The sequence below is a fragment of the Magnolia sinica genome, chromosome 14 (assembly GCF_029962835.1).
Source record: "Magnolia sinica isolate HGM2019 chromosome 14, MsV1, whole genome shotgun sequence".
Taxonomy (NCBI): Eukaryota; Viridiplantae; Streptophyta; class Magnoliopsida; order Magnoliales; family Magnoliaceae; genus Magnolia; species Magnolia sinica.
The window spans coordinates 17,225,403-17,246,030 of record NC_080586.1 but is presented as its reverse complement, the minus strand read 5'-3'; the positions used below and the strand labels follow the sequence as shown (position 1 = coordinate 17,246,030).

Genomic DNA, 20,628 nt, shown 5'->3' with positions numbered 1-20,628 from the left:
AGGCATGGATCCGCATAAGATTTCCCTTGATTGAATGCTTGAACTTTTGTGTGGGATATGGAATTTTATGTAATTGTTTTTGAACTAGCGTGATCTAAAGCCTGACCATCTTGCACATCATATTTGAATTTCATGTCTTGAATCAAATTTAGTATCAGAGCCTAGGGTTCTTATAGGGGAATGCATTGCATGTTTAGGATTTAGTTTAGTTGTGCCCATTATTCATCAAGTATCATCATATAGAACTGTTTAGAGGTTTATAATTCCTGGTATAAGCTGCTGAATTTTCTGTTATCAGAAAATCCCCAATATCTCTTTGCTGGATTTTCTATTGATAGATTCTTTGGGCAGATAGGTTGCTGGAAATTGAGTAGTATTGGATCGTTTTCCCCATATAGAGTTCTATAAGAGCATTTAGTCATATCTAGGCGCATATAGTCCTAGTAGAAGGTCCTTAGATTGAGTTAGTAGTTGTATGCCCACACGTACGGGTCGTGATTTTGGCTTGCACCCTACACTAAACATAGAGCAATTGCAAGAGTCAATGAACAAGCTGACCCAGCAATTTGAGTCTTTGGGTAAGTGCTTGGAACAACGTATGGACCAACGCTTTGAGCAGTTTAATGTGCACATTACCCAACTAGATACCTCCGCCCGAGGAAACCCCATCATTGGGGAAAATGCCCAATCTCAGGTAAGTGATCAAGAAGTTAGACTAAGGAATAGAGGTGGCCAAGGAATTGGTCATAGGCGCGCACCCGTGCACTCACCCCGCGAGGGACATCATGATCAATTTAACCCAAATGCGCAACTCTTTAAAGGAGTTAGAGTAGATGCCCGTACGTTTGATGGCCACTTGGACCCTAAAGCCTTTTTAGACTGGTTGGCGGATATAGACCACTATTTTGAGTGGTATATGTCGGATGCTCGTCAAGTCCGATTCGCTAAGATGAAGCTTGTGGGCCAAGCAAAGAGGTTTTGGGCAACAGTAGAGCGAAAGAAAGAAAGAGCGAGGGAGCTCCCAATAGTCCATTGAAGAGAAATGAAAGAAACTCTTAAGGAGAAGTACCTCCCTTTCTCTTATCACTTACGGTTGATTGAGGAATGGTAGTTTCTTCGACAGGGTTTCATGAGTGTTGTTGAATACATTGAGAAGTTCGAAGAGTACTTGACCCATTGTGAGGTTGATGAGGACCCCGCTCGATTTAAAACGGGCCTTCGTTTTGACATTAGGAGAGAATTGCTCGCCAAAGACATAGGCACTATTGAATAGTTGTATCAAGTAGTGTTAGAGGTTGAGAAATACCTCAAAGCATCTGCGGGAAGGCGGTTTGACTTTCGCGATTCTAGTGCTAAGGTCAACCTTTCTGGGGCTAAACCTAACACTAGAAACCAAAACAAATCTTCCAACAGTTTTCAATCTAGGCCCAAGGATGATAAGGGTAAAGAGCTTGTCTGGTCTAGCGCGCATAGAAGTGGAGCAACTAGGTGTTTTAGGTGTCATGGGTTTGGTCACTTTAACCACCAGTGCGGCACGAGAGAGAGCACCAAGGTGCTCCTTATTGATGGGCAAGTAGAAGTAGTGCCCCCAGAGAGTGACGGTGAAGAGGAAGAATATGAGCTAGTAGAAACTCCTAATGATGAGGAAGAGGGAGCGCAAGAGTCTGCGACCCTCGCAGTTGTGCGTTGCGTCTTTGCTCAAGCCAAGAACACTGATGATTGGCGCCGCAATACGATCTTCTATACTAATGCAAAATGTAGGGAAAAGAGCTGTAAGATGATAGTGGATAGTGGTAGTTGTGCCAACGTGACATCAACTAGCATTGTGAGTCGTTTGAGCTTGAAGCTTGAAGCCCATCCTCAACCCTATAGAGCGTCCTGGGTTGATGAAACTTCCATTCCAGTCTGCACCATTGTCTTGTTCTTATTCAGTTTGGAACATATAAAGACACTTTGGTATGATGTTGTTCCCATAAATGTTGGCCATATCGTTCTAGGTAGACCGTGGCTCTATGACAAGGATGTTACCATATTTGGTCGTTCAAATGTGTGTACATTCTAGTTTGAGGGCAAGAAGGTTAAGCTAAATCCACTGCCACCCAAGAACACAACTGAAAAAGAGTCCGCCACATAGTAGTGTGAGCGGCTCAAAAGAATTGAAAGAGTCGAAGTCCAAGACCAAACCTCTCCATATTCTAAATGTCAAATACTTTGAGCGAGAAATGGAGGCAGACTCAATGGTATACGCCCTTGAGGCTAGGGAAAGTGTACCAGATGCTAGTGTAGAGTTACCCACTAAGGCCATTCAAGTAGTGCATGAGTGTCGTGATGTCTTTCCTAATGATCTACCGAATGAGCTTCTCCCTATGAGGGATATACAGCATGTCATTGATCTAGTCCCTGGGACGACTCTACCAAACCTCCCTCATTACAGAATGAACCTAAATGAGTATGCTGAGTTGAAGAGACAGATTGACGAGCTCCTAGAAAAGATTTTCATTCGAGAGAGCATGAGCCCGTGTGTCGTGCCCGCCCTTCTTACACCTAAGAAGGATGGCACATGGAGGATGTGTGTTGATAGTAGGGCCATCAACAAAATCACAGTAAGTATCGGTTTCTCATACCGTGTCTTGATGACATGTTGGATATGATGGCCAATGCTACTATCTTCTCAAAAATTGACCTCAAAAGTAGTTATCACCAAATCCGTGTACGCCCTGGTGATGAATGAAAGACGGCATTCAAGACAAAGGATGGGCTATATGAGTGGCTAGTTATGCCTTTTGGGCTGACTAACGCCCCAAGCACTTTCATGTGTGTGATGGCCCACGTGTTGAGGCTCTTTATGGGAAAGTTCCTGGTTGTATATTTTGATGATATCTTGATTTATATCATGACCAAGGAACAACACCTCAATCATTTGAGGCAGGTTTGTGGGATCCTTAGAGCCGAGAAATTCTACACCAACCTAAACAAGTGTGCGTTTTTGTCTAGTAGTGTTATCTTCTTAGGTTTTGTTATGTCAGCTGAGGGTGTATCGACGGATCCCGAGAAGGTCAAGGTCATCGTCAATTGGCCTGAACCCCGCAATATTCATGAGGTGCGTAGCTTTCACCACTTAACCACCTTCTATAGGCGGTTCATTCAAGTCTTCAGTTCCATTATGGCTCCCATCACGAATTGCATAAAAAAGGGAGAGTTTCAATGGACAAAGGCAGCCACGAAAGCCTTCATGGAGTTAAAGGTGAAGATGACCGAAACTCCAGCCATGCGACTTCCGAATTTTTCAAAAGCTTTGGAAGTCGCATGTGACGCGTCAGGAGTCAGCATAGGAGGAGTACTTAGTCAGGAAGGGCACTCTGTCGCCTTTTTTAGTGAGAAACTGAGGCAAAATAAAAATATTCCACCTATGACAAAGAGTTTTATGCAGTAGTACAATCACTGCGCCATTGACGTCATTATCTATTGCTACAAGAATTTGTCTTATTCTCAGATCACGAGGCCTTGAGATATCTGAACTCTCAGAAGAAATTAAACCCTAGGCACGCCACGTGGGTCCAGTTCCTTCAAGAGTACACTTTTGTCCTTAAGCACAAGACCGGTGTAGAGAATAAACCTGCCGACGCGTTGAATCGTCGAGTCGCGTTACTCAATTCCATAAGTGTCGAAGTCACGGGCTTCGAGCACATCAAAGAAGATTATTCTGAGTGTCTAGATTTTGAAGTTGTATAGGCATCGTTGTTAGAGAGTCTGTCACGATCTAGCAGAGAGTACTTGATTTTAGATGGCTATTTGTTTAGGAGTGACCGCTTGTGCATGCCTCGCACTTCCTTCCGTGATTTTCTTATCTGAGAGTTACATTCAGGAGGGGTCGCGGGTCATTTCGGTCGAGACAAGACCATTGCCCTGTGGAGGATAGGTTTCATTAATCAAGCCTCAAGTGAGACATGGCCAAAATTATACGGCAATGTCGTACTTGTTAATTGGCAAAGCAAAAAAAGCAAAATACAGGATTTATACACACCTTTCCCAGTTCCATTCATCCCTTGGCAGGACATCAGTATAGACTTCATGCTTGGACTCCCCAAGACTATTTGGAAACACGATTCTATATTTGTTGTCGTGGACCGTTTTTCTAAAATGGCCCACTTCATTCCTCGTTCTAAAACCTCCGACGCATCTCATGTTGCCAAGCTGTTCTTTAGTGAGGTCGTCAAACTGCATGGGTTACCAAAAACCATAATGTCTGATCGTGACGCGCGGTTCATAAGTTACTTTTGGAAGACACTATGGCACATGATGAATACTAGGCTCCAATTTTCTTCTGCCTACCACCCTCAAACCGATGGTCAGACTGAGGTGGTCAATAGGAGCTTAGGGAGTTTGCTCAGATGTTTAGTGGGGGAGCACACCAGGATGTGGGACACCGTACTACCTATAGCCGAGTTTGCGTTTAATAGTTTTATCAATAGGTCCACAGGTCTAAGTCCTTTTGAAGTCGTTACTAGTTATAAGCCTAGGAAGCCTATTGATCTTGTCCCTATGTCACTGTCTCATAGGCCATCAGAGTCTGCAGAGTCCTTTACGCATCACATTCATTCATTGCATTAAGAAATCAAGCGAAAGATCACTACCAGTAATGAACATTACAAATTTTCTGTAGACCAGCATAAATGTTTCAAGGAATTCAATGTAGGGGCTTCTGTGATGGTCCGCATTAGACCCGAGTGGTACTCTCAGGGGGCTGTTCGTAAATTACACGCGCCTAGCGTTGGACCCTTCAAAATTATAAAACGAAACGGTCGCAATGCGTATGTGGTAGATCTTCCACCTTCCATGGGAATTAGTTTCACATTCAATGTGGAGGATCTAGTTACTTTTCAGGGGACCACTAATACTGTCTGGCCCTTTGCCCAACCATCCTAATTCCCAGACCTATTCCTTGATCCATAGCCTCTTCCCGACCCTTCTTCCCAGCTTCTACCTCCCATATCTACCCTTACCACACCCAGAGAGGAAATAGAAGATATTTTGGACCATCAAATAGTATCAACGTCGGACAGCGGGTTTCAAAAGTACCTGGTTAAGTGGAAGTCACACCCAGCTTCAGACAGCACGTGGCTCACTGAGGAGGAGCTTCAGAGACTTGATCCTGACATCTTGGAGCGGTTCAGGAGTTTTGTTTCGCCAGTGACGAAATCTTCGCAACCGAGGAGAATTGATGGGGACATCATGTGTACACGCACTCCCTCTACGCACTTACGCAAGGAGGAGAGCCCCACCATCGATCTGGATCGATGATGACGTCCAGGGAGGGCTTCCTAGTTAGAGGACTGCATTTTGGTTCGTTGAAGTAGACCCGATAGTCATGTGAATTCCACCATGGGTTCTCATGATCTTGGCCCACTATTTTAAATAATCTAGTACTTTGGATTTTGCTTATTATTGTTATTAGGAATATCATGGATGGTTTAGATTGCTTTGATTAGTTGTTATTTTTTATTACTTCGTCTCCAAGTAATAGGTTGTGCACATGGCGCGAGTTTTAAGGTATGGGGTTTTATTATAAATAGGCACCCGTTGTAGTATTTTTTCTCATTGAAGATTAATAAAATTTCTACGTTTTTTCTGCTTCTCTAAATTTCTGAGTTGTGGAGATACAATTGGGTGTGAAACCCTCCCTCGAGGGGCTGACTACCGTGGTGCGAAGCCACACCTATCCCGATTCGCCCCCACCTTCTACCATCTATATTTCTCCTCCTGCAATCATTTACGCTTCAAATACATCCTCTATTGCAACCATTTTCCTCTCTACAGCAGATTTCCAGAATCTAGCCTTGCAGGAGGGCTGAAACTTCGGCGAAGCACCATACACAGACCGTGCATCAGATCAGGTTGAAATTTGGAGGTTTTGTGGCCCACCCCTGGCCGACCAAGGCCAAGTTGACTGTTTTCTGATTTGTGGGCCCCACACACGTGCGGGACACCTCCAGCGTATGTGCGTCTGGGCCTTCACTGCTGTCCACGCATGTGACGCATCTTTGGTTTGTCTCTCTTCTCTCTTTCACCCCTCTTTCATTCCAAATCCCTAACCCTAACCTTAAATTACACAAATCCTCAATTTTATGCCCTTTCTTCAACTTTAGGGTTCCTCGAATTGAAATTTGTGAATCCTTTGGATTGGGGAACTATTTCTGTGCATGTGTGGATGAACTTACCCTTCTTTGATTATTGTTTGGTCTATAATTTTGATTGATCCGGCCCTATCATGTGTAGGCCTGGATCTGCATAAGATTCCCCTTGATTGAATGATTGAACTTTTGTGTGGGATATGGAATTTTGTGTAATTGTTTCTGAACTAACGTGATTTAAAGCCTGACCATCTTGCACACTATATTTGAATTTCATGTCTTGTATCAGAGCACTGCTGCCACAGTTCACCAAGAAGATGTCCTAAGATAAAATTCAATCAAAACAAATGCGAGTAAAAAACAAAATGGCCTCTAAGACTTCGACTATCCACAGTGGATTCTCATGTTTGGACATACGTGTAATGTAACTAAACCATGACAAAGATCTTAAGTCCATTATTTGTAGTGTCAAGAGATGCTACTCACTGCATTGACAAGTCTATAAATACATGGCAACGGATAGTTTCACCGTGCAGAATTGGTTCATCGCCGTCGTCGTCATAGCCTTTTCCCAGATATTTGGGTTCAGCTTTACAAAACATACCTCACCAACCATTCATATGCCAAATTGATTACTGTCACTAAAGACAATCATCATGCTGTCACTCAAATACGCACCAACATTATCAGTTTCACAGAAAATAAGTCTGAGACTGCTGTGTTGCTCAACATTGATGCGTCCGTGATCATTGGCAAGTGGCAACATATTTCTAACAAAACGTCATATAGAAATAGAGGTTTTATACAATGCCATGGCCAAGAGTTTGTGATGCACTGCTTGGGTTTTCAGTTTGTACCAGTGGGGCCCATGGTTCCCTGAACCAAACAGCTGATATGATGGGCCTCACCAGGGATGGCTCATGCACCCAAAAAGAGCAGATAGGAAGAACCTAGCTAGGCCTTTTTCTTTCAGTTGAACATAAACCATTGTTGTATGAAGGACTCTGAACAGATCCCAGGCACAAGACCTTTGAATGCAAAACAGAATAGTGAGACTGCATATCAGGAGATTCATTCCTTTCTGTAGGTACTAGGTGGTAAGTCTCTCCAACCGGATTCATCAATGCAATGGAACTCCAGAATGTTGAAGAACTGGCCTTGGAAGGAAATAGATATTCCAATCAAAATCCTTCAGAAGATGGCATGGCTTGTCATGTGTAACTATTGTTCTTGGTATCGACGATATTGGCCAATATATCTTGTATCCCACATGTGCGATACAAAATGCATAGGTAGTGCCAATATATTCCACTTGTTTGATCCGGTGAGCATTTTCGATTTCAATCCTTTTTATTTTTTGTTAAATCATTTTCAATCAGTATCAAATGGTTACAAATCTAAGATTTTGAGCATTTTCGATTTCGATCCTTTTTATTTTTTGTTAAATCATTTTAAATCAGTATCAAATGGTTACAAATCTATGATTCTTCATGTTTTGCATAATAAAAAAAAAAAAATCAAGGATTTAAAGCTTCGATTTTGAGATTTGGGGGAGATGGGCCAAGTTGCAGAAAATTGAGAAAAATCAAAATTTTGCAATTATTTGCAAATCGGTTCCAATCTGTCCAAACACAAAATCAAACATGCGTGTAACTTGATCCAATGATTCTTGGTAATTTGAGGATTTTTTAGAAAAAAAAAATATTTTTTAATTAAAAATATTTTTTTTGAAATTTCATTTTGATTAGCAGTCAATTGGCCCCCATTTCAAAGCATTCCGAATAGTTTGATGAAATCGAAATCATCATCACAAACTGAGTCTTAAATATCAACGATATCAGCCGATATATCCCATGATATATCTTGTATCACACTTGTGCGATACAAAATGCATAAGTAGTGCCAATATATCCCACCTATTCAATCTAGTGAGCATTTTTTTTTTAAATTATTTTTAAATTATTTTTTATTTTTATTTTTTTGCTATAAACAAGGTATTCTGTAATGGTAATGGTGATCGTAATGGCCACCACCATTACCTTTACGATATGGGATGTGACGGTTGTAACGGCCTCTCTTTATTTTTAATCCAAAAAACATGTATTGGCCCGGTAATGGATTGTTACGGGACCGTTACGACCTTTACGGGTGGCGTAATGTGCCATTACGGGCTATTTTTTCCGTAATAGCCGTTACGGCCTTTACAACCCTGTAACGTGTAATGGTTGCCACTGTTACCTTTACGTAACGGCCTTTACTTACCCGTAACGGCCTTTAAGGCACACCATGGTTGTCAAATCACGTTAAATGATACTTCATCAAATGGTTACAAATCTATGATTCTTCATGTTTTATATGAAAAAAACATGGATTTGAAGCTTCGATTTCGAGATTTGGGGGAGATTGGCCAAGTTGCGGAAAATTGGGAAATTTCTTAATTTCTCTCAAATCAGTTGCAATCTTTATATCCAAACACAAAATCAAACATGTATGTAACCTGATCTAGTGATAATTCTTTTTCTTTTGAATGTATTGCTTGTGTTTCCATACATGTTTTCTTACGTTAACAAATTATATAAAAGACTTTAAATATACTTGGACTAGTTCAGTTGGACAACACATATATTAGGGCCTCATACAAAGGAAACCCTGATTATGTGCTCTTTTTCAACAATCCTTGAAGTTTCATTGAGAAATTCGACCAATTTCCCAATGTTCCCAACAACAGCGATACATTACACGATACAATTGATATATCCTATGCGATAACCGATATGTATCCGTATCCCAAGGGTGCGATACATTATGTGATAACGACATTTACAACATTGATCACAGACACTCTGATTTTGTGAGAATTTTGTGATTTGGGGGAAGATTGGTCGATTTACGAAAAATTGAAAAAAAATAAAATCAAAATGTTCCGAAATTTTTTCAAATCGGAAAGGATGAGTGCCAACATTATGTTAGAGAGTATCTTCATTGGTATCATTCTACCATGACTTGGGCATAATATTGTTGGTTTGTGTAGCAACAGTACTAAGCTCAGCCCCATCGAGACAGAGATGATGATTTTGAGCCATTGTATATCTCTATATGGGTCTGAACCACAACACACATTATTCACAAGTATATTTCTAGTTTTCTACTTCTTTTGCTTTTCAATGTATTGCTTGTGTTTCCATAAATATCCTCTTACATTTACAAATATAAATAGACTTTGAACACACTCACACTTGCATTAGTCCAGATAGGCAATGCATAGATTAGGTCCGACCCCATACAAAGGAAACCTATTATGTGCACTTGTGTGTTTTCTAATGTTTTGATTTCTAAGTGTGTATTGATGTCTTTTTCTAATAATTCTTGAAGTTTCATTGAAAAATTCAACCAATTTCCCAATGTTTCCCATGTTTCCCAACAGCAGTGATACATGACGCGATACAACCTATATATCCCATGCGGTAACCAATATGTATCCTTATCCCAAGGGTGCAATACATTACGTGACAACAATATGGAAAACATTATGTACAACCACTTGAGAGTTGCATGTGGACTTACAAAAGCTCTAAGAAAAACAATGTTCCCACCACATCTCAAAACACAGTTGCATCTGACAATATGACTACACCTTCAGAATTCAGATTTCTATCTTTTTTGTCTTGGAACAGTGAGTACACACCTGCACTAATGCTGCACCAGACAAGGCCGATAGCACCCCAACCATACTCATGCCCTATATCAGCAAAGTTTCCAAACAGCAACAGGAGGTTATCAAGTAAATTAAGGTCAATAACCAAGATACAACTGATGAGGAATTATAGGGTCCTGACACAACAGGTTGTGAATAGGTACAAGCAGGGCCCGTGGCCCATTGATCCAGATTGTTGATCTGAATGGCCACTAGGCTTGCAATCCAATCTTTGCCCTTCTGTCAAGCCATTGCTATATTATTCCTTAACCCTCTATTTTTAGGCCATCGATCAAATGGGTTAGGATCTTCCAATCTGAAGAGTTTTAGGGTCACTGCAAATCCAGCACAGATCAATTGTCTGAATTACTGAACCACGGGCCTACTAACACTAGCACATCAGCAAGCTATTCATGTCCTGATGCATCGAGACCTTATAATCACTCACAACTGGTTCAGAAAATATGGTTTAATAGAATCCAAGGTACCTTCAACATGAGTAGAAATAGTGGTGGAGCATAAAGGAGCACATTCATCTTGATTGACACAGCACCACTATCAATAGAAATAAGAAGTCAAGTAACCTCTGGTTATACAGCTTGAATGTTCGGCAAGAGATTCAATAAGCACCTGAAAATAATCAATGCCAGATGCCATCTTTGATAAAGAAGAGATGCCAGCGCAGCATGTAGCAGTGTCATCGCAAAACAGTCATTAAAGAGACGTAGCACGAAGATGGAATGAACTCTTTTTGACAAAGAAAGCAAGACAAGAGCCCACCATGGAAGCTGCAAAATCTTTCAAGATCAATGCAATCGAATCTAAAAGTAAGGATTAGGAGTACATGCATGATCTATATGTGTCACATATAGGGTTGCACTTAGGTGGTACAGGTTCCACTGTAAGTTATGGTGATACCAGGCAAAAGTGGGGACCACATGATGCATTCACAACATCCGGCCCATCCATCAGACAAGCCGCTTCACATTACCCCCAGGACCCAAAAATCGGCCCAAACAGAAGGTTAGATGAGCCATAGAACAGGGGATATTGTGATAGGGGACGCCCATCCTTTGTTTACATGGGAGGCCACCGTGTTGTGTATATGGAATCCAGGCAGTTCAGACACTTCATTTAACATAGGTGAAGGGTAATGATAAATATCAGGCTGTTCCACAACTTAGGTGCCCCCAGAGAGAATCAAATGTAAGCATCCCCTCCCACCTCGTACCCCATGCTGTAGCCAACCAGAGTTTTGGATGGAGCTGATTTTCAGGCCCTGAGGATAACCTGAGTACACGCATCCGATGGATGGGTTGGATGTGATACATACACATCTGCCAGTAATACCGTAAGCTCACAGGGGAATGGCACCACTAGAGCACACCTCATAAATTTATACATGCATGCATGTGCGCAGATGCACAGAGACAGAATAAAAATAAAGAAAACAAAGATGAAATTTTATTGAAGCGATCTGGGTTAACATTTAGATCCTTAGTATGTCGGCAAAAAAAAATGCTAACCAATGGATCGTTTTGACTACAGTCCCATTATTATCATTTTCTAAAATTTATATTACCTAGCATTTATATTGCAAACAGAGATACAGTCCAATATCATACAAGGTTTTTCTCATTAATATTTTGAGGAGAATAATCCTACGCAACCCATATCCAGTGTAATGCAGTGTCAATGAATTTTATTGCCCAAAATATACATTTCCTGGCATTTATATTGCAATAAAAATGTTATCGAAGCCTTTCAAAATAAAAATAAAAATGCCATCCAATATCATACAAGGTTGTTCTCACCAGCATATAAAGGGGAATAATCGTATGCAACTCATTCCTAAATTTGGTGTATTGGATGCATGGACAGTTCAGTTATCAATCTGGGCCTTCCGGTGGAAGCCTCCAGCTTTGAAAGGCCACAGTTCAAAAATCATTTTAGTCGGATGGTCCTAGCCAGTAGACTGACTCTGCTACTTGCAATCGACTGTCTGATTGGTGTGATTTGTCATGTTGACCAATCAGCAGTAAGACCCACCAGACAGATGGTCCAGATCCCTAATTGGACCATCCACGTGTCGACTACACCTCATTTGCACCATAATATAGTGAAATGAGTCACCAGGATCATTGCCCAGCTATATGAGCTGGAACAGCTCATCTGGATCCCTAGAAAACTCAGTTGAGAAATGGATTTCCATTTCCAAGAAAGCTTAAATGCATATGGTTGTGTTATTATTCTTGGATAAAGTATTGTCCAAGGGAGGAGTGTGAGATGCAACTTTCTGGGAAAGGACTTTCCAAAAAATGTTCTCTACTCCACATCCGTAACTGCAACCGTACTCCGTCATATGCATCCCAACAATATATGAGCCGAATATAAGAAGAGAGCATGCTCATATTTTAGAGCCCACTTATTATAGGACTCTAGCTCCACGCACATGTGGCTTTTTTTTTCAAAGATCAATCAAGAACTCAAAATAGAGATACGACAGAAAGATTGGCGAGCCCAACACCAAGGACTGAACCAGCCAATCAAAGACAAACTACCAATGCGATGTCCGCATTACACGGGAGTTGGGACTACATAGATCTATGATCAAACACCATCAGGGATTGACGAGACACTCCTTGTTTCGCCATCTCATCAACCACCTCATTTGCATCTCTACCCACGTGCAGGAATAAGATCTGCTTTCCTCTGCATAAATCCCACACCTCTTCTATCATATCGGCTAGAAAGCACGACAGCTATCTGATGTTTCCCAACCAACTGAATTTTTTAAATTACCTTTTACTATAGCTGGGAAGAAACTAAAGCAAACCAGGAGCTTAATGGTTTGCAGAAACGCAACAGCCTCTGCAAAGGATGAGTCTTGTACTCTAACCAGACCTGAGAAGGACATTACACTGGTGCCAGGGGAATCCCAAATGCAGCCCAATACCTGCGAATCCCAGATTCCCAAAGGAGCAACCATCAAAGTTTACTTTAAAAGGTCCAGCCGGAGGAAGCTTCCACAAAAACTTTGTAATGGGAGCTTTAGGGATCCAATTCAGAACTTCCAATTAATCTAGAATAGAGACAACGGTATTATGATAAGCTTCACATTCTGTTTGTGTCACAGCTGAATGAGCATGAAGAGTGGGTTGGTGCGGTTTGGAAGAGGAAGGAAGAAGAAAAATGAGTAGGAAAGAAGAAAGGAAGAAGAAAGAAAGAAGAGAGAACATTTAGGAAAGAGGGATGATTGTGTGTAGGGTGTAAAGCCCGAACAAGCTAACACACCCTTTTGTAATATTAGAAAAGAGTTCTACTACATACTCCTGAGGAGCACAAGGAAGAGTGCACACTCACACTAATAAAATGCATTACATTACACCCCCCCCCCCCAAGTTGGAGCATAGATGTTGATCATGCCCAACTTGTCAGTAAGACAAATAAGAGCATCGCGAGTAAAAGACTTGGTGAGGACATCAGCTAGTTGTTCTCCAAAGCGAACGAAGGGAGTAGCAATCTCCTTGTTAGCCGCCTTCTCCCGAATAAAGTGATAATCAATTTCAATGTATTTTGTGCGCTCATGAAATACTGGGTTACTGGCAATGTGGATGGCGGCCTGATTATCATAATGCAAAGGAATGGAGCGGGAAGGACCATAGCTAAGTTTCCGCAAGAGGGTGCGAAGCCAAATATGTTCACATGTGGCATGAGCCATTGTCGTGTACTCAGCTTCGGCAAACGATCAAGCAACTACTGATTGCTTCTTGCTCTTCTAGGTGACAAGATTGCCACCGACAAACGTACAGCACCCAGAAGTGGACAACCAATCATGTAAATTGCCAGCACAGTCATCATCAGAGTAACCCGAAAGATGAAAATGACCATGCGGCTGAAAAAGAAAACCATTCCCGGGAGCAGACTTGAGATACCGAAGAATCTGATATATGACCGTCAAATGCGTTGTGGGAGGGGTGTACATGAATTGACTAACAACCCCCACAACATTAGATAGATCTAGCCGGGTAACAATAAGATAAATAAGTCAACCAACCAACCGACGATACACCCCAGAATCAGAGAGAGGAGCACCATCGTCAGGGACAATTTTCATAGTAGCATCCATAGGCGTTGTGGCAAAGTTTGCAACCTAGCATCCCAGTTCTTGATAGCAAAGCAAGGGTATATTTTCTTTGAGAGAGCACCACTTCCGATTTCGATCGAGCAACTTCAATCCCCAAGAAGTGCCGAATGGTCCCTAGGTCCTTGATCTCGAAGCGGGTTTTGAGAAAACATTTAACAGCTACAATCCTTCAGTGTCATCTCCAGATAGTACAATATCATCCACGTAGACAATTAGGACCATAACTCCTGTCAGTCGACGACAAATAGAAAGGGAGTGATCGACTTGGCTGCGGATAAATCCAAAGTCCAGAAGAGCATGACTGAACTTATCAAACCAGGCACGAGGAGATTGTTTGAGGCCATAAATAGACTTTTGTAGTCGACATACAATGGGAGAATTGTGAGGGCCATGAGGCATGGAAAAACCAGGAGGTTGGTCTATCCTTGCAAAGGAATGCTCCCCAATTCAAGAGATTCACCATGTTTCAATTCGGAAAAAATATAGGGTTTGCAAAAGTTGAAAAAACTTAGAATTTGGGATTATCTAGGGTTAGGGTTAGGGTTATGGAATTTAAGGTGAGAGAGAGAGGAAAACAGAATAAATATGGAACCCGAGATGGTTTTCTACGTGTGGACAGCAGGCCAACCTAGGCGCACGTGAGTGACTGCCTGGCCGCACGTGTGTGGGGCCCACGAAACTGAAAAAGGCCACCTAGGGCTTGGTCGGCCAGGGGAGGCCCATTCTCACACCAAGTTTCATGACGTTCCGCTGCGCGGTGTGTGCATGATACTCCGCCGAAGTTTCAGCCCCTCTGGTGGGCCAAAATCTGAAAATCTACTGTGGAGGGAAACTTGGGCAAAAAGAAAGGTGAATCTGAAGACGGGAGGTCTGTGGAAGATGGTGGATGTGGGGTGGAGGAGGTGGGGGCGATTTGGGATGGTTGTAGCTTCGCACTACGGTAGTTAGCCCTTCGACGAAGGGAGGGTTTCGCACCCAATTAGCTTCTTCAACTCAGAGGGATAGAGAATAAGAAAAAACGCAGAATTTTATTCATAAACTTCAATGAGAAAATACCTACATTGGGTTGCCTATTTATAAGAAAACCCCTAAACCCCAAAAGCCGTGCCATGTGCGCACCTTAACACTCAGGGACGATGTAACAAAAATAACAACTAATCAACGCAATCAAAACCGTTCATGATGTTTCTAATAACGATAATAACCAAAATTCAAAATCCTAAATCATCTAGGGTAGTGGGCCATGATTATGAGATCCAATGGTGGAATCCACATGATGATCGGGTCCACTTCAATGCTCCATAGTACAGCCCTCTAACTAAGAGGTCCTCCATAGATGTCGTCATCGATCTAGATCGGCAATGAGACTCTCCTCCTTGAGTACGTGCATAGGGTGGGGGGCATGCGTGTGCGCATGATGTCTCCATCACAATAGCCACAACATTACAGGCATTGTCATTGCCCATAAAAACCTATCCACCATCGCATTCCTTGTAACTGGCGAACCAACTCCGATGGGGAGTCATGTGATATGACGCTCCTGTGTCGAGGATCCACTCATCTCCATGATTGTCATGCAAGTGTCCGATCATGGACATAGATAGTACGTCACCACCACTTGTCTCTTCATCAGACGTGACAACATTGGCCTCCTTAGAAGAAGCCACTGAATTTTCTTTCTTCGCTTTAGGATTGGTACAATCCTTATTCATGTGTCCAGTCATCCTACAATTCCAACAATTTAGTTTTCCTTTGCCCTTGCCCTTGGATTTGGATTTAGGTCTTGAAGATCCTGTACCTCGCTCAGAATTCCTGCTTCTTGTAAACAGTGCATTGGAAGATGTCCTCATATCGCCGTTTAGCTTTCTCATGGCCTTCCCTTGAAGGGGCTGAGATAACAGTGTCAACACTCAGGGTTTTATTTGTGGTACACATCGCGTCCTTGAATGACTCATACAATGCCGGAAGAGAATTCAGCAACATACATGCTTGTTCCTCATCTTTGATCACTTCCTCTATATCCAGCAATTTGCAAACTAATTTATTAAAGTTGCTGATGTAAGCCTCTAGATCTCCACCCTCTGTCATCTTGAAGTTATACCACTGTAGCTTCAAGTGTAGGCGATTTTCAGAGGATTTTTTCGCGTAGATGTCCTCTAACTTCGCCCATAACTTAGCCACAGTTTTCTCCCTCAAAACATTATAGAGAACCTCATCCGTGAGACATAAACGGATGGAGGCTAAAGCATTACTATCAAGAGTCTCCCATTCTTCATCTTTCATGGTCGATTTCCGCTCCTCAAGAGCCTTAACTTCGCCTTGCTTAGTTAATAGACTAATCATCTTAATCTTCCATAACTCAAAATTATTTTTGCCTGAGTACTTCTCAATATCAAACTTAGTGTTTCCCATTATTGCTAATCCTGCAGATTCAGATCTGTGCCCCAACGATAGCTTTGATACCACTTGTTGGGATTTGGTCTGCGGAATCACATAGATATGGATCTAGGATAGTAATTCAAGAGCACCAAGCAATCGCAAGAAACCAAGAGATTTAACATGGAAAACCCTTGCGGGAAAAAACCACAACACAAAACGACAGAAATTCCACTATGAAAAGCACAACTTACAAAGATAGAGGACTTACCTGGCTTGAGCAATCCTAAAACCTCTCCTTTTCTCCACCCCTTGAAACCCTAGAACCCTTTTAGAAACCCTAGAATGCCTTGGAATTCCCTTAGAATACCTCCTAGTTCCATATACAACCCTTTATATAGCTTTAGAAACAAGTAGAAACAGAATAGGAAACAAATTTCGCAAATCCCACGTCTCCGCAAAAAGTCTACGTAAAACCTTCGATGACATCAAACTACCTTCGATGTCATCGAAAAATGACAAAAACAGTCCAGCGACCGGGGCTAAAAATCCCGAACGAACTCGATGGCATCGACCAGCTTCGATGACATCAAAGCTAGTTTGATGTCATCGAACAGTAAGACAGATTTAAGACATCTGTTATCACACATAATTCCTTTAAATTTAAGATCTATCAAACCATGTTATCCCCAATAAATTTAAAAAAAAAAAAGCCGTACGGATCGTACGGTTGCTGACGTCAACAAAATCCCGTAGCGTCGATTAGCGTGGACCTATGAGGTTTTGATACCATGTCAAAAAACCACTTTCTCTAAAAGCTCAAGCCATTAGAGGATGGTGTATCAATTTATATCAAGGGACTTTAGACACAGGAACATATTGGCCTTGGGTAGAGGAACGCTCAACTCACATCGGGTGGAGGAACACTTCAACTCACACCATAAACAGCCCCCTGTGGGAGAATATATTAACGGAGGCATATTTGGTACTCCCCTGCATGTGCGGGGTGGAACCCTGCACGAGAACATACTGGGCAAAGGTGGAGGGACACTCACAAGTCACAACTCACACCATAAACGACCCCCCGTGGGAGAATATATTACGGAGGCATATTTGTTGCTCCTAGGATTCGAAAATAGGACCTTCTGCTTTGATATCAAGTAGGTTGGTGTGGTTTGAAAGAGGAAGGAAGAAGAAAAATGAGAAAGAAAGAAGAAAGAAAGAAGATAAAAGAATTAGAAAAGAGGGACGATCGTGTGTAGGGTTTAAAGCCCTAACACACCCTTTTGTAATATTAGAAAAAAGTTCTACTATATACTCCTGAGGAGCACAAGGAAGAGTGCACACTCACACTAATAAAATACATTACATTATACTCCCTATATGAAGATCTTCGAGCTCACTACAGGGACATTCAATTTTCCCCATGGAATGTATGCAAGACAAATGACGCAGAGGGTAGCTTGACATGTCATCTTCCACAACCGCTTCCCCACCAAATTCCACATCAATGATACCCAACCATTAACAAAGTCAGCTATTGTATTTGGCATTAGTGTTTTAAATATCAACAATATCGGCCGATATATCTTATATCCCACCCGTGTGATACGAAATGCATGAGTAGTGGGATATATCCCACGTGTTCGATCCAGCAAGCATTTTTTTATTTTCGATCCTTTTCTTTCTATAAATCATGTTAAAGCGGTGTCAAATTGTTACAAATCCATGATTTTTCATGTTTTGCATGAAAAATCATGGATTGGGAGCTTCGATTTTGACATTTGGAGAAAAAGGACCTAGTTACGAAAAATTTTAAAAAAATCAAAATCAAACATGTATGTAACCTAATCTAGTGATTCTTCTATTGTTTTTGAATGTATTGCTTGTGTTTCCACACGTCTGCTTACATTTATAAATTATATGAATAGACTTTGAATATACTTGCATCAATTCAATTAGACAACGCATAGATTAGGACTCCATACAAATAAAACCTATTATGTGCACTTGTTTTTGGTAATGTTTTGATTTGTAAGTGTGTATTGATGTTTTTTTTTTTAAACAATCACTGAAATTTCATTGAAAAATTTAACCAATTTCCAATGTTTCCTCATGTTTCCAACAACAGCGATACATTATGCGATACACCCGATATATCCCATGCGATAACCGATATGTATCCCTATCCCAAGGGTGTGATACGTAACGTGATACCGATATTTCGAACACTGATTGGCATTACCATGCAATATCAAACTTTTGCATCACCTGAACCTAAATTAAACACACTATAGAGCACTTGATGAGAAGGTGGTCTACTGATTCCTCTTCTCTACAACATATCTTGCATATACTAGGCATAGACATAACCCTCTTCTCCAAGTGATCAGCTGTCAAGATCTTATCCAAACAAGCCACCCAAACAAAAGCCTAAACCTTCATAGGGGTGGAAGCAGTCCATGGACTAGAACGAGATGCGATTAGAAGAGTCCCTACCTTGCAACTCTTTCACCATATATCCGACTAAATAGAAATCATTTGGTTTAAGAGTCCAATTTCTCTTATCACCAACTGTCCGAGGGGTATAGCGATTATGGAGGAAGGCCAACATCCTCAACAACAAAGATATTTCTTCATTTTTAAGGGTGCATCTAAAAGCAAGCCCCCACACAATATCATTCCCGATCCTTTGATAATAGTCATCCACCATCCCCCTTCTATTAACAGCTATAGCATATAAGTTTGCAAGATTGTCATGGATGGGAGAATCCACATACCATAGGTCTTTCCAAATCTCACAGAAGCCCCAGCCCCAACTCTGAATCTCATGAAGCTACTGCAGAACTGTTTTGCCCAAGATATCACTCTGCAAATAATAGAACCCATACGATACCACACCGCCTCAATGTCCCACTTGAATACCTGTATTTGCTAGTAAGAACTCTCCTTCCACGAATCTTCACCGAACCCTCTTTTTTTTTTTTAAAGAGTAACAAGTAACTTTGTTAATGAAGTGTTGAGATGGTGCAAAAATTGCAACCTAAGAAAAAAGAAAAATTACAATCTTCCAGGGACTTGATGTAAGAAGCCCACTCAAGCACAAAAAAGATGGGCCTTCAAAAACACTTCCTCTGCCTTAAGGGATTCATTACGAAAGCATCTCCGATTTCTTTCCTCCCAAATAACCAATAAAGAGGCTAAAGGAACTAATCCTCCACAAAACTGAAGCATTCCTTCCTAAACTCACCCATGCCATATCAAGAATAAATCCCCCACCGACTCGGGCATCACCCTAGTCATGTCAAGGATTCTGAAGAAACTACTCCACACTTGCCTTACAAATGGGCAATGAATAAAGATATGATCCACCATCCAGGCATCTTCCATACACATAACATGTACATTAGACAAGACCATTGACTGTCGTCAATGGTGAGAACTCTTCCTTCCCCAATTAGCCATCCAAAGGCCACAATTTTCAGGGGAGCCCCATAGTGCCACACCTTGTCCATGAACACTCTTGCACTGTCCTCTTCTGAGTGCTACAATAAACCGTACAAGGAACAAACCGAAAAGCAACCAGATTTTTCCTTTAGCCAAAGTATTTTGTCCCCTTCATCCCTCACCAATTTGCAGAAGTCAACACAATCAAGGAGTCTCACAAACTCCTCCACTTCTTCATCCGTCATGTTCCTACGACATGGGGGAAACCAAACCACATCCTTTCCTAAGTAGGAATAGCAGCTAGATAGTTAGGCTCATCTTTCCCAAGTCCCTTATACCAGCCCCTCCCTCCTCATACAGCCTACACACCTCTTTCCACCCCACAAGGTAAAGCCTTTTTTTTTGCCATCCACTCCCTTCCATGAGAAACTACGCCTCAGCTTTTCCAACCTCTCCAAGACCAATTTCGGGCACCCGACCCTATTCTCCACCACCAATTGCAGAGGAGCACAATGTTTGAATTTCTCATGTCTCTGATCCCTAGACCGCCAGCTTCTTGCAGCTTAAACACTTGGTCCCACAGCACTAGATGCAATTTTAAAGGCTCTTGGGAGTTGTTCCAGAGAAACTTCTTCTGAATAGCTTCTAGCTTCAAGATCACTTGGACTGGGCATTTAAGAGCGGACATTAAATAGACAGGCATACTAGACAGCACTGCTACAATGAGAATTATTCTGCCTCCCGGCAGCAGCAGACCACTTTTCAAGAGGATAATCTGACCTGTATGCTTTGGATGACCCTCTCCCAATGATCGACGTTGTTCCTCTTCTGCA

At 41.7% G+C, this 20,628-nt stretch overlaps 1 protein-coding gene across 7 annotated transcripts in view; it reads right to left on the bottom strand.

Moving 5' to 3' along the window:
• The window catches only part of LOC131224774 (dol-P-Man:Man(5)GlcNAc(2)-PP-Dol alpha-1,3-mannosyltransferase), a 40,063-nt gene that overhangs the window by 11,240 nt on the left and 8,195 nt on the right, over positions 1-20,628 (bottom strand). For 5 of the 7 annotated variants that reach the window (XR_009161176.1, XM_058220130.1, XM_058220129.1 and 2 more), the window contains 3 exons: positions 10,456-10,613; positions 10,314-10,380; positions 9,817-9,870 (listed from right to left, as the gene is read on the bottom strand). Coding sequence is in view for 6 of the 7 variants with exons in the window: in XM_058220130.1 (XP_058076113.1) it covers positions 9,817-9,870; positions 10,314-10,380; positions 10,456-10,613 (279 nt within the window). In the remaining variant the exon portion in view is untranslated. The remainder of the gene's footprint in view (positions 1-9,816; positions 9,871-10,313; positions 10,381-10,455; positions 10,614-20,628) is intronic. The other 2 variants (XM_058220132.1, XM_058220131.1) reach the window with 1 other exon arrangement.